This window comes from Orcinus orca, chromosome 1 (assembly GCF_937001465.1).
Source record: "Orcinus orca chromosome 1, mOrcOrc1.1, whole genome shotgun sequence".
Classification (NCBI taxonomy): Eukaryota; Metazoa; Chordata; class Mammalia; order Artiodactyla; family Delphinidae; genus Orcinus; species Orcinus orca.
The window spans coordinates 183306149-183319479 of record NC_064559.1 but is presented as its reverse complement, the minus strand read 5'-3'; the positions used below and the strand labels follow the sequence as shown (position 1 = coordinate 183319479).

General features: G+C 50.5%; 1 protein-coding gene across 2 annotated transcripts in view; it reads right to left on the bottom strand.

Moving 5' to 3' along the window:
* GRIK3 (glutamate ionotropic receptor kainate type subunit 3) overlaps positions 1-13331 on the bottom strand; it is a 239892-nt gene that overhangs the window by 21871 nt on the left and 204690 nt on the right. For both annotated transcript variants that reach the window (XM_033422124.2, XM_004266449.3), the window contains exons 11-12: positions 8009-8232; positions 1814-1932 (exon numbers count right to left, since the gene is read on the bottom strand). In XM_033422124.2, coding sequence (XP_033278015.1) covers positions 1814-1932; positions 8009-8232 — 343 coding nt within the window. The remainder of the gene's footprint in view (positions 1-1813; positions 1933-8008; positions 8233-13331) is intronic.

Genomic DNA, 13331 nt, shown 5'->3' with positions numbered 1-13331 from the left:
GTGTTGGAAATGCAAGTGGTATACAAATATAAGATTGCTATAGGATGCTTTGCAGGAGGAGAAAAATGAACATTTTTTGAAGCTCTTCGCCGAAATAGATCACTCCTCCTCCCCGACCTTGGGTGCGAAGCACAATTTAGCCGAAACCTTCTAACTGAAGTAATTAACTAGGTGGCTTTCAAGAGATTTAAATAGCAAGTGACTCGTGAACTTTCCAGAACATTCGGCCCTGCCGTCTGAAAAGCGTCTGCTTTGATATGGATGAATTCTTTTCTCAAAGAAATCACTCAAGGGAGAGTTTTTCAAATACATAACTATTTTTCTCCCTCCTAATCAAAACCTTGTGGGGAATACATCAGGGGCCAGTGCTTTGAATAAGCAGCAGGAGGTGAAAGGGAAGCTATTACTGCATTGAGGGGCCTCCAGGTCCTTCCCAACTGTCAGTGAACAAAGATGATGAATGAAGAAGCAAGGTGAGGCTTCAGGACACTCTTTAGTGGTGGGGACGGAGAGAGGCACTTCCTTCTAAAGCTGCCTGTCACTTCCCAGCTGCTGGAGACCACGCCCCCGCCTCCACCCCCAGCTTCATCTGCCTGGCCCTCCCCCAGGCAAGGGGCTAGAGTTGCCCCCAAAGGGAGAATGACTTATTTCACTTGTTTGCTTGCTGAGCTCTGCCAGGCTCTGTTGGGCCCCTGACCCGGCCTCTGTCGTGGCTGGGAGTTCTCTCAGGTCAGGGTCCTTCATTCAAGTGCCCAGCACAGGGCTTGGCGTGTAGTGGGGACTCAGGAGACACTGAGATAACATCAGTCATTCATTCCTTTGGCATTTGCTAGTATATATCTACTGAGGACCAGAGTTTGTGCTGGGCCTAGAGGATACACACAGATGAGTGAGGGACAGAGACATTCTTTGCCCCTTGGATCTCCTTCCCTCCCTGGCGCCCTTGTTGCCCACTGTCCCCCTGTGGGTCCCTAACCCAGGCAGAGGTAATGAGCAGAGGCAATGAGCACTTGGCTCCTGGTCATCAGGGCTTGGGGGTGGGGTTCTTCTGGGGGTCTTTCCTGGCTGGGGTTCCCTCCCCCTGTGCTTGCCCTCCAGCCCCTGGTGTTTCTGCACTGTGCTCCTTGTAGGTGCCCAGCTTTCTGAGATATTTTAGCAAGTGCAGATCTTTCCAAAAGATGGGCTACCAGCCGGGGGGAGGTGCAGCATCCCAACCTTCCCTCAAAAGGATGTAAGAAAAAATGGCGTCCTTCTGTGTTTACCAGCTCTGATGCACTGAGGCTAATGTCCCCACCTCAGACATGCCCTTTTCGACTACCAGGCTCCCCAGAGTCCAGTTCCCGCTACATTCTGAAGTTTTCATAATCCATCTCTGTCCTCCAGCCCCATGGCCACTACCTCGGCTCAGGTATCATCAGCTCATTCCTGCAATAGCCTCCCACCCAGCCTCCCTGCCTCCAGTCTCCCCTCATGCTCAGCCCAACTTTGCTCAGCCAGATTCTGTGGTGGTGAGGCCATCGGTGGGGTTGGCCCCAGCAGACAAGATGCTGTATGTCCATTGCAGCTGGAGCAGGAGGGGCTGGGGATGAGCCCTGCATGCCATGGGGGGGCGTGGCTTATACGCTTCAGCCTCAGACCCTGAGCCGGTCCAGCCACAGTAGTGATGGAGCTTGGGGACCTGGGAAAGGGCACACACCTAAGCAGCCAGGTGTCTGCAACCTTCTGAGGGCTTGGCAGTTCTGAGGCTGCCCTGGAGGGTGGGGCTGGCTCTGCTGACACTGGAGAGGAGGCTGCCTGGGGAGGGCACACATACCTTGCTGCATCAAGGACCCCATTCCAAACCAGAAGCTGTTCAGCAGAGTGAAGTTATTTTCTACCACCTCGGAGCCAGGGTTGCAGGGGTGAGCATCATACCACTCATAAGGGCTGAACCTGCAGCAGAAAGAGGGGGGCAATGAGGCGAGGCTACGGGGAGACGGGAGGGAGGAGTGTCCAAGCCACACAAGCCGGCGGTTTAGCAATCAGTGATATGCCGACCACTTTAGCATCAATTCCCTCACCGTTCTGCTGGGAAGGCAGGGAATGGGAAACCAGGGCCATTTTCCTTCTCATTCTTTATTGTTAGTGCCCTTTTCTGGTGATAAAAGTAATTCAGCAGTATCTCTTAGAATTAAAAGTGCACATGCCCTTCAACCTAGCAATTCTGCAACTCATTATCCATCCTACAAAAAACACTCCCACAGGAGCACAAAGAGAAGTGTGTGAGGGTGTTTATCAAAGCATTATTTGTAATAGCGAAAAACTGGAAACAACCTAAATGTCCTTCAATAGAGGAATGATTAAATAAACTCTGCCACGGTCGTACTTTGAAATATCACGCAGCTGTTAGAAGAGATGTACCAACAGGGAAAGATCTTCAACACATATTGTTTGGTTTTTTACAAAAAGTGATAAAAATAAGAACAATATGATCACATCTGTATAAATAGATTCCTGAAGACATCGTTGCATACCTATTTATGTACCTTTGTATATAAATGCATATAGAGTCTGGAAGGATCCATATCTAAAAAAATATCACTGTTTACCTCGCGGGGGGGTTGTTAAAATGGCAGAAGAAATTTCATGGAAGCCCTGTTCCTTTGTATGTATTACATGAATTTTGAAAAATGAGAACAGGCTTTTGAATTACTTGTATACTTTAAAGAACCTTAAAATGGAGAAATAGTAAAATACACTCTTCACAAAATAGTCAAACAGTACAGAATACAATGGGAAAGTGAAAGTACACCATGATCCCACCCTCTGGGGAAAACAATGTGTTATATATTTTTTTCAGATTTTTCTCTCTGAATATGCAAATACATGCACGACAGGAAAAAATGTTATTTAAAACTCCCCACTGCCTTCCAAGGAAGAGAAGTCCTGATAACTGGAGGAATCTTTGTTTACTGTGTGAGGAATTGGACATGTAAGCTGGAGGAAGCTGGAACACTCTGGAGAGATTGAGAGAAAGTCCCCACCAGGCTGGAGTGGCTGCAGTGACTGGGGTGACTGGAGTGGCTGGTGTGGGGTCAGATGCTGAGATGAGAGACCCGGAGGGAGAGACATGTCTGATAGAATTTTGTTTTGTTTTTTAAAGTGTGATGAGCTTTAAGTGTGATGTTGTGACTTTCCATCCCCCTTCTAAAAGCTTTAGTCAATTAAACATTGATCACCAATGCTCACATGAGAAGAATTTTGTTTTCACAAAGCAGGAAGGTCCTCCAGATAGGAAAGTGCAAAGTGAGGCTTCAAACCAAGATGGGGATTTTCAAAGTGAATGACGACGAACTGGTTAGAGGCTCTAAACATCCACAAGAAAGAGACAGAGGATGAAGAGAGTAGAGATGAGAGACTGTTGTGAGAAGAGTTTTAGAGAAAGCCTTTGGAGAGCCGTGTGTTCAGGGGCCCCTGCATTGAAGTCTAGGGAGAGCAGCTTCCACAGGGCGGCTAGGGGAGCTCGGGGGTGGCTCTGGAAGGAGCAGATGTGGTGGACACCACCTGGGAAGTCTGGAGGGCAGGGGTCGGGCTGATACGTGCTTCTTAGGTGAGACAGGAGGGTGAGTCCTTGCTGCACGGCACCGGCCTGCAGGCCCAGACATGGCCAGGGCTAAGGACATTTCCCTGGACCAGATGGGCCCATGTAGAAGAGAGATCCAGCCCAGATCCACCTTGACTCCTATCCGAGAAGGGCGATGGGACTCCAACAGGGAGAAGCCATGGAGCAGGGGCTGCTAGAGGACCAGGTGCTGAGCGGGGGAGTGGGCCGACCAAGGAGGCGCTGCCGAAGGGGGCCTCCGTGGGGGCGAGGGGAGAAGTCTGATCTGTGAATGAGGGTAGAAATGTTGAGGACGATACCAGACTTAGCCTTCTAACTTTTGAGTTGAAACAGTGTGTTTGTGCCTTAGAGAGAGACCTAGGGTTTCTGAGCTCTGGAAGCAAGCCAAAAGTGACAGGTCCTGGCAGGACTTTCACTGGGGCAAAGAAATTCACCTCTGAACGCACTGGAAGGTGGGTGAGAGACAAAGTAAAGATGATGTCTGATGAGCTCTCATGAGCCCTGATTTTTAAATGTACACACACATATACAAAGTATATACATGATATATGGGATAATCCTTTAACACACACACAAAATCATATCATAGATCTTGTCTTAGATGTTGGCTTTGCACTTAATAAGTCACCAGCCTCTTTCCAGATCAGTCCTTCCTGATCCCCTTTATTCTCTATAACTAGTTAATAGGTGTTTTTTAATACATTTTTAAAATTGAAGTATAGTTAATTTACAATGTGTTAGTTTCAGGTGTATATCATAGTGATTCAATTCCATATATGTTCTTTTTCAGATTCTTTTCTATGATAAGTTATGAGAAGCTACTGAGTACAGTTCCCTGTGCTGTACAGTAGGTCCTTGTTGCTTACTTGTCTGATATACGCTACTGTGTATGTTTTAGCCCCAAACTCCTAATTTATCTCTCCTCCACCTCCCCACCATCCCCTTTGGTAACCCTAAGTGTGTTTTCTATGTCTGTGAGTCTATTTATGTTTTGTAAATAAGGTCATTTGTATCACTTTTTTAGTCAATAGGTGTTTTTAACCATTCCTCTCTGACGGCACTTAGGCTGGCCCTATTTTCCACTGTGGTACACTCTGCTGAAAGAAACATCCTTGGCCACACTTCCGTGGGTACCTAGGCCAAAGGGCAGCCTTGTCTAGGGCTTTGCTGAGAAGGCTTTCTAGATTGGGGGGAACTGTAAAGTGGGGCTCAGTGGTGACTTCCAACAGGATAAATTCCCAGAGGTGGAATTGCTTACCATGATAAAAATAACTGGTCTCAAATGGGCCTCTTGGTTATCAAGTACTGCTATAGACCTGGGTCCTCGCTACCCCTCGAGAGGCCGCCAGTGCAGCAGGCGCCCACTTTACAGGTGGGGAGGTGGCTTGGAGCAGTCTAGGTGACTGCAATCTACCGGTCAGAGGGTGGAAAGGCCCAGATTCGAACTCCAAGGCCACCGGAGGGAAGAGGATGGGATGGGCGCTGGAGGGCGCCACCAAAGTGAGTGATGGATCTCGGACTTATGGCTTTTGTGGCTACAACGGGTTCTCTCAGTCTTGCAAGTAAGCCGGAGCTGCTGGAGGCTGACCTGGAGATACTCTGTGTCCCCTCAGGGGAGAAGGCTAAACGCCGGCCCCTGGGTAGAAGGGCAGACAGAGCACTGACTGGCCGGGACCCTCTCTTCCCTGGGACTCTCATCTGTACTGGATTTGGCCGGAATGTGACTCCTGGGGGCTGGACTGGCGGCTCGCCCCCGGCCCTGCCTCTGGGGTCAGGCACTTAGGATTATCTCCTCATCATGAGTGCCAACGGTCCTGCTCTCTGTGGTGAGAAGCATCCGCCCTCCCTTCCTTTTTTCTCACTGAGCATGAAGCAGAATATCCTGGTGGCAGAGAAACGCCTTGGTCAATGCCTGGACCCCTGATGCTAGACAGGCACAGGTCAGGCCAGTTTTTTTTTTGTGTGTGCTGTACGCGGTCCTCTCACTGTTGTGGCCTCTCCCGTTATGGAGCACAGGCTCCGGATGCGCAGGCTCAGCGGCCATGGCTCACGGGCCCAGCCGCTCCGCGGCATGTGGGGTCTTCCCGGACCGGGGCACGAACCCGTGTCCCCTGCATCGGCAGGCGGACTCTCAACCACTGCACCACCAGGGAAGCCCCAGGCCAGTTTTTAGGATGGACAGCCCTGTGCCCTGCTGGAACTGCCCGGAGGGGGTCTGGACACCTGCCCACCCTTCGCAGACCCCATCTCTTGGGCAGCTGTGTCCAGCTCTCCGGCAGCCAGCAAGGAGTGGTCCAAAGGACACAGGCCATGTGGAGGCGAGGGGACAGAGGGCCACATCCACACTACAGATGTGCTGTGCTCGACCTCAACAATATTGTAAAAAATCAAATTAGTGGCTACTTATAAAAGCCATGAGGCTTCACATGAAAATCTGAACCTCTCTCTAAAATCATGGACCCCGCAGCACTGGTCTGTGTTCCTGTTTAGCACAGTCCGTTGGAGCTGAGTGGTAGTCACCCTTTTCTCCACGTGTGTGCTCGAGTTTGCCTCAGTCCCCACTACTCCCTGCCGCCTACCACCCAGCCTGCTTCACTCCCTCATGCTTCCTGTGTGTGCCACCCCTGATTTAAAGTCGGGCAAGTCTTGGTTTGAAGCCTAACACTCCACGGAAAGGCTTTCTGACTTTGGGCAAAGACTTAACCCCTGTGAGCCCCAGTTTCTGCTTTTGTAGAGTGGAGATAATCGTACCGACCTCACAGGACTGCCGTAAGGATTTGACAGCATGGGTGTGAATTGTGTCGTCAGAGTGTTACACTGTGTGACAACTGTCCTACGATGCTGTTCATGGCTCTGTGGCCGAGACCCTTGTCCCTCTCCTCTCTCTCCGGCATCCTGTGTCATTCCAGCAGCTCCAGAAATCCCATCTCTTCCAGAAAGTCTTCCCAGCCTAACCTTGAGAGGGGGGGCTCCTACCTGCCTGGCCAGGAGGTAGTGGGTGGGAAGGAGGTTGGGCTGCCAGCAGCTGATGAAAGGCCAGGAATTAGAGGGGGATGGGAGGCACATCAAATGAGCAACGCTGATGCTGGAAAAACTCCAGCTGTTTGCAAGGGGGTGGGAGCCAAGAGGCCGGCTGGAGCTGCTAAAATTATGGTGAGAGCTCTGGAGAATGGCTCCTGGCTTTCAAAGCCTTGTTAGACCATTAGAGACAAGAGGCATAATGAAGGTCTCTCTGTGGCAGGCTGGGCTGCCGGCTGGGCGAGCAGGCAGGCAGCATCAGGCCTGCCGGCAGCAAAGAGCTTCGGAGGCAGGACAATTTCCTCTCTCACATCCTTCCCTTTGGTCTGTCTCTGTGTGGGAGGAGGGAGTGAAAAGAAGCAGGGTTGGGGGAAGGCTTTCAAAGAAGACTCAGGAGAGAAAAAGGCCGAAACACCAAGTCCTTGGATCTCAAACTGCTTCTCCAGAGAAGTCTCGCTTCACACCGTGTTAGAATTTAGAGAAAAAAGAACCAGGGCAGGGGCAGGGGCAGGGGCTGGGGCTGGAGCCTGGAGGCAGGAGGCAGAGGGCCCAGGAGCCACCAGCTTGGGGCGGGAACAGAACACGCATGTCCAGGTGGCCAGAGATGTGGGCTGCAGATAAAACACTTGGTGACCTGAGGTCACTTGCCGGATGTGTCCCTATTGCTAGGATGGCCTTGGCGCGTACTGAGCCTTTCTGAGTCCAGACGTCTCCCCTTCATGGGAGGCTCTGAGAATTAAATAAGATAATTGGCTGTAAAGGACAGAGCATGGCGCTTGGCACACAGACGGCGCTCAGTAAACACTGAGCTAAACCTGTTTCCTAGTGACCTCTCCCTACCACCCACCAGTAAGGATGTGCTGTGTCTACCTCATGTGAACAACTAAATATGCAAGGGTATTGCTAGTACGTGTTAGAGGCAGGTATATGCGTGTGCCAAGTTTCTGCATGTGTGCATGCGTGTGAGTTTATGTGGCATTGTTTCCCCTGCTGTTGTGGACTGGATGGACAGTCTGTTTGCCAAGTTTCAAGCTACCTGCTGGGCCACCCAATGCGCCTGGGTCTGCTGTACTGGGTGCCTGGCCCAGGTGGTGCAGCCTTGGGTAGTGACTTAACCTCTCCTTCTCATAGGACCTGGGATACAACTGCTGCCTCTCAGAGTCATGGACGCAGACCAGGGTGAAGACTGGGGGATTCAAGCTCAGAGGCCATGGAATGATCCCTGAGGGATATGAAAGGATCTGAGCCTCACGGAGGGAGGCAGGAGAGCAGGTACAGCAGTGGCCTGAACCTGGGCCTTCTGTGCCAATTGCTGAGGATGGGGGGACCTGCCTGGCTCCCTGAGCCTCTAACCCTGGGCCGGACCTCTGGTCAAGGCATTGCCCTTACCTGGCGATGACAAAGAGGACACAGCTGACACCCAGGTAGGCGAGGAGCACGTACATCCAGATGTCTGGGGACAAGGGGTTGAGGAAGGAGAAGACACTGGGGTTGGTGCCATTGGGCTTGCGATAGAGGATGCTCACACCGAGGGTCATGAAGGGCTTGGAGAAGTCGATGGCCTTCTCGCGGACGTGGGTGATGGTCAGGGGGGCCACAGCCAGATCTGCCTTCTGCAACGAGAGACAGACAGACTATGAGCAAAGCCTAAGGCTAGCAGGGGACAGAGCACCCCTTCTTGAAGGGAGGAGAGACGAGGGAGTGAAGTGGAGTCTGTTGTGTTGCCTGAGCCCTGGATCACTTCACCACTCTTTAGTTTCAATATTTACTGACCCTTCTTCCGGGCCAGGCCATGCCCAGGGTGCTGGGAGACAATAATGAATTAGATCTAACCCCTGTTCTCCAAGAGCTCATGGCCTTGAGGAAAAGGACAGTGGTATCAACATGCAGAGAATGGAACCCTATTGCAGCTGTAACCCATGTGGTCCATTCTCAAAATGGTGCCTTTCAAATACAGTTCAGCAATCTTCAAACATTTAAAAACAGCTGGTGTTCTCTCTTTGTGACTATCAAAGGTCATGAAGAGGACACAGAATCCACAGCAACCCTTATTTATATCTGGTTTCCTCTCCTATCTACTTCTTGCATGCTTCATGCCAGTTTGGATATTCTATACATCCTCAAAGCCCCCAAAACCAGTGGGGCAAAAATAATACTCTCTTTGGAGGGAAAGGGTGGGGGAGAAACTAAACAGGCAACTTCAGAGCCCTCTTTAATAGGAGAGGGGAGGCAAGAGAACAGAGCAGAGGAGGAAGGGAAGGGACTGGGGAAGGCTAGGGATGCCCATAAGTTGACCAATCTTAGCCCATCACAGTTTTAACGAGGGGAATGATTAAAGGTCTGTATCTCTGGTCTGAGCTTTTTCTGACTAAAAATCTACCATCTCTCATTTCCATCTTTGCAGGCTTTCCTCACTGCTCTCCTCTTGCACAAGGCCCCACTAAGCTGCTTCCTGTTTACTACATTCCCTTCTTGACCTCCATGCTTTGCACACACGGTGCCCTGTTGAGAATGTCTCTTCCTGCTGTCTAACTCTCACAGCCTTCCATATTCCTTTGCATAGGCTATGTCTTCCAAGAAGCCCTCCCTGATACCCTCCAATTCTAAACTCCCATGAAGCTCGCGCTGTCCCATGGTAAGGTCCTAACCTGCTCAGTTGAAATGGCAGGCTGTGCAGCCGTGTGTCTTTGTGTCATATCTGCCTATTTACCTATGAGTCGCTAAGCGCAGTTGGGACTCTGGCTGACTCACTGCTTTGTTTCTCTACTCCCCAGCCCCATCTCAGCCTTTGCAATATTTGTTAACTAATAATGTGTCCCTCCGAGAGGCTGTGCCTTGGGCTCCTGTGGGTATTTACACACCAGAATGTGAACCAAGTTATCACTTCCCTTCCTCGGGTGGGGCAGGACAGAAAGAGAGGCTGAGCCCTAAAGACCAGCACTAAAGACCCTTTTGCTAAGGGCGGCAGCTGCCTCTGAGAACCCCCTTCCAAACAATAGTCTCTAGGCAATCATCCACTGACTTGGTCCAGCTTAATTAATTAACTGAGTATTTAAACAATTAATTGTTTTGTGAGCTTCACTAGGCACTAGGGATATGCAGCTGAGCCACACAGACGTGGTTTCTGCCCTCCTGGGGCTTATAGTCTGGTAGCGCAGACAGACGTTAATCAAATTGTTTTCTAAGTGGTAGCTGTTAACACATCTCTGACTACACCGATCCTAGAATAGGAACCAGCAACCAAGTTGAAATGAAACTTCAAGACAGGGAGGACTGGTATGGGTAGAGCCCCAGCTCCTAAATGACTCTGCAGGTGCTCCAGGCTGCGGGGCACTGGCACTGGCTGGGGGGCACTGCTCCAGGCTGGGGGGCACTGGCACATAACCCCAATGTTTCTCCTTCTAATGTCAGCCCCCACGGCTGATTACTGACACTAGGAGCCCAAGGATTCGGTGAATCTTAGAACCTGGGAAAGTCAGGGAGGAGGGACCTATTACAAGGGATGTTTCATACTGGGACCTTCCTTTTGTAAGCTTCTAAATGTGTGAGCTGGAACTTGCCTAGCTTTGAAGGCAGAGGAAGAAGCCACAGGCAGCTGCTGCCACCCTAGCTCCCTGGAGCCCTCTCATTTCAGGGTGTGCACAAAGGAAAGCAACAAAAGGAGAGAGAACTGTCAGGGAAGGTGCAGAGGGACTAATGTGTATTTGCTCAAGACCTACTGTGCACCAGTGAGCAAGAGACCCAGTTCTGCTCTCATGGAGCTTCTGGTGAAGGGGGCCCCTGTTGGAGGCTGTGGATAGGACTCCAATTGGAGTGGGAGCTGGGGTGGGACATTCTGGAAGGTCCCTTTCAGTCCTGAAGTTCTAAGATCCTCTATAATGTTGGCATGACATCATTCTAGAACTTGGCCTCCCCTAGCCCTGCCCCTTCAAAGCACATTGCTTTGGGAGGCTCTGTTCTGACTCCAGAGTCATCATCACTGTTCAGAATGCATTTGGAACTGGTCTCTGGGAATGGCTTCTGGGGCTTGTAGTGGATTCTTGGGAAGAACCTCAAAGTCAATGGTGGCAAATCTTCCTTGGGCTTTTGATGGCAGGTTGGATGACAGTGTTAGTAACTGAGGGGTCAGTGTGTTTGCAGTCAATGTCTTTCCCACCACGAGTGTTCCAGGAGTGGCGAGGAAGCCAGCCACAGGGCCAGAGGCCCTCTTTCTTCCCCCAGATGGTTTCAGAACCTTCAGAATCTCCCCACCAGCCTTTCTGCTCTTGGGTTCTAATGGTGTTAGAAGGCACCTGTGCCTACAGCAGCAAGACAACTGGTCAACCTGACCTTCTTCACAGGAAGTTTTGATGTGTGTTCTCCCTTGGGCTTCAGGAAGGCTGGAGTTCTCCACTTTGCTTTTGGTTTAGGCAGGAAATACTACATTTCACCGTTGGTTACGATTTCCCTGAAAAAGGGCTTATTTTGTCCAACTTCCCTTGAAAGAGCTGAACAGATGTCAAGCCTTTGTTGTTTCAGTTCATTACTCAGAATGAAAGGCCCAATCTTGGCAGGCTCTTCCCACTTGTGCAAGTTTTCTTTGAGGATGATTCATAAAATCATAGGCTGTCAGAGCTGGACCAGAGACCTTTAGCAACATCTATTCCAACCCGTATTATCTATGGAGGGAAACTGAAGCTCACAGAAGGTCCAATGTCTTTGCTCTCATATTTACAGTAATCATGTCCTTGAACAAACCAAACCTCTGACTTGTGCAACACATTCATTGGTCTTATGGGTGATTTGTTACCCCTTCTGCCTCACTGAAGACCTTTCCATACCTTTTTTTAAAAAAATAAACCTCTGGACCAGGTAGGACAGCTCTTCCAGGACACTACTTCATCCCCATAAGCAGCTCTCCACTTCCCAAGAATCTGTCAGCACCCGCCTGTCTCCAGCTGTCCTGCTCTCCTCCATGCTTACATAAGGTCAATTGGCACCATTTGCTTTACCACGTCTCCACAACCAGAAGTGAAGGCAAGAATGACTTAACCAGCTACAGCTCCACATTTCTGCCCTTAGTATCCAGGCACTTTGGCTGCTGGTGGGATGCTATAGCCTCATACCCCAGAGCGAAACCTGGCAAGCCTCAGCTTGCTACCTGTGTCTGGTGGCCCAGTTGGCACCTGCCTACTTGGATTCCCAAGTACGGTCCCCACCAGATTCCCCATCTATGTGCTCCGCCTCTCGGTTGGGGATCCCCCAGGGAATCTGCTTGCGGACTGCTATAGCTAAAATAGTCAGAACTACTATCTTTCATAGATGCTTCTTCTACGCCAAGCATTGCTAAGTGTCCTACCTACGTTACCTTATGCGGCCCTCCCGGTAGCCCCACGAGGCACTAAACACGATCCCCACATTCCAGGTGAGGGCACTGTGCCTCGTCAGGCTAGGAGGGGTCAAGCTGGTGAGCGGCCAGTGGCGTTCGTGGCACGGTGATGAGCGTAGCCACCTTCCAAGCTGGGGAGTGGCTGGGCCAGTACTTGGACCCAGTTCACCGTGACCTCAAACCCCGATGTTTTACCACTCTACCATACCAGCCATGTGCAGTGTGGGGTGCATTGGGCACCCCCTCCCCAAACATGTTCAAGTCCTCACCCTGGGTACCTGTGAACGTGACCTTATTTGGAAATAGGCTCCCCCGCTCACCGCCACCTAAAACAGTATTTTATTAATTGCCACTGGGACTAAACAACCTTGGAGAAATTCCTGGGTAGCGTAGCTGGGGCTGTGCCTAGGGAGGACACACTTTCTCTATCTTCAGTGGGCATGTCCACTTCCGCATAGATCTGTTTCTCCCTGACTCCCGCTGAGTGCCCCTAAAGCCATCAGTGTGCAAACACCCTCTCCTGAATGTGCAGCCTTGTGGAAGGCTCCTGGCATGAGCCTGTTTTTTATTCAGACTCTCTGTGTCACCGTATTTCCCTCATATGTCCCCTAGCAACACTCCCCAAGTGGTCTAAAATTCCCCTAATACTACTGCCTACCTATCAGAAGAGCCAAAAGAAAACAATGTTGATAATACCAAGTGGCGATAAGGATGCAAAGCAACGGGGTGCCTCGTAGGTTGTGGGTGGATATGTAAAATGGTGCAGCCACTCAACGTTACTGGTTATTATAAGAGCATAGAACTCAGGAAGAGCTAGATGAAGAAGATACACAGGGAAAGTTATGCGGGAAAGGGTGCGGAGCTTCCATGCTTTCTCTCTTTCTCTGGGCGTGCCACTCTCCCCACATCTCCGTGTCCACCAACCCAGAAGCTCTGTAAATTAGGTCTTTGTGGAAGTCATCAAGTTACGATGAAGTCATACTGAATTAGGGTGAGCTCCAAATCCAATGACTAGTGTCCTTATAAGAAGAAGAGAGGACACACGGATACACACAGAGAAGGCCATGTGATGGGAGGCAGAGACTGAAGTGATGCCACTTCGAGCCAAGGATGCCAAGGATTGCCAGCCACACTAGAAGCTAGGAGAGAGGCCTGGAGCAGATGCTCCCTCCAAAGGGACCGACTCTGTGGACACCTTGACTTCTGATTTCTGGCTTCCAGAACTGAGACAGAATAAATGTCTGTGTTTTGTTTTTTTTTTAATTTCTGTGTTTTTAAGCCCCCTAGTTTGTGGTCATTTGCTGTGGCAGCCCTAGGACACTCACACACGTGCCACCTAGGACC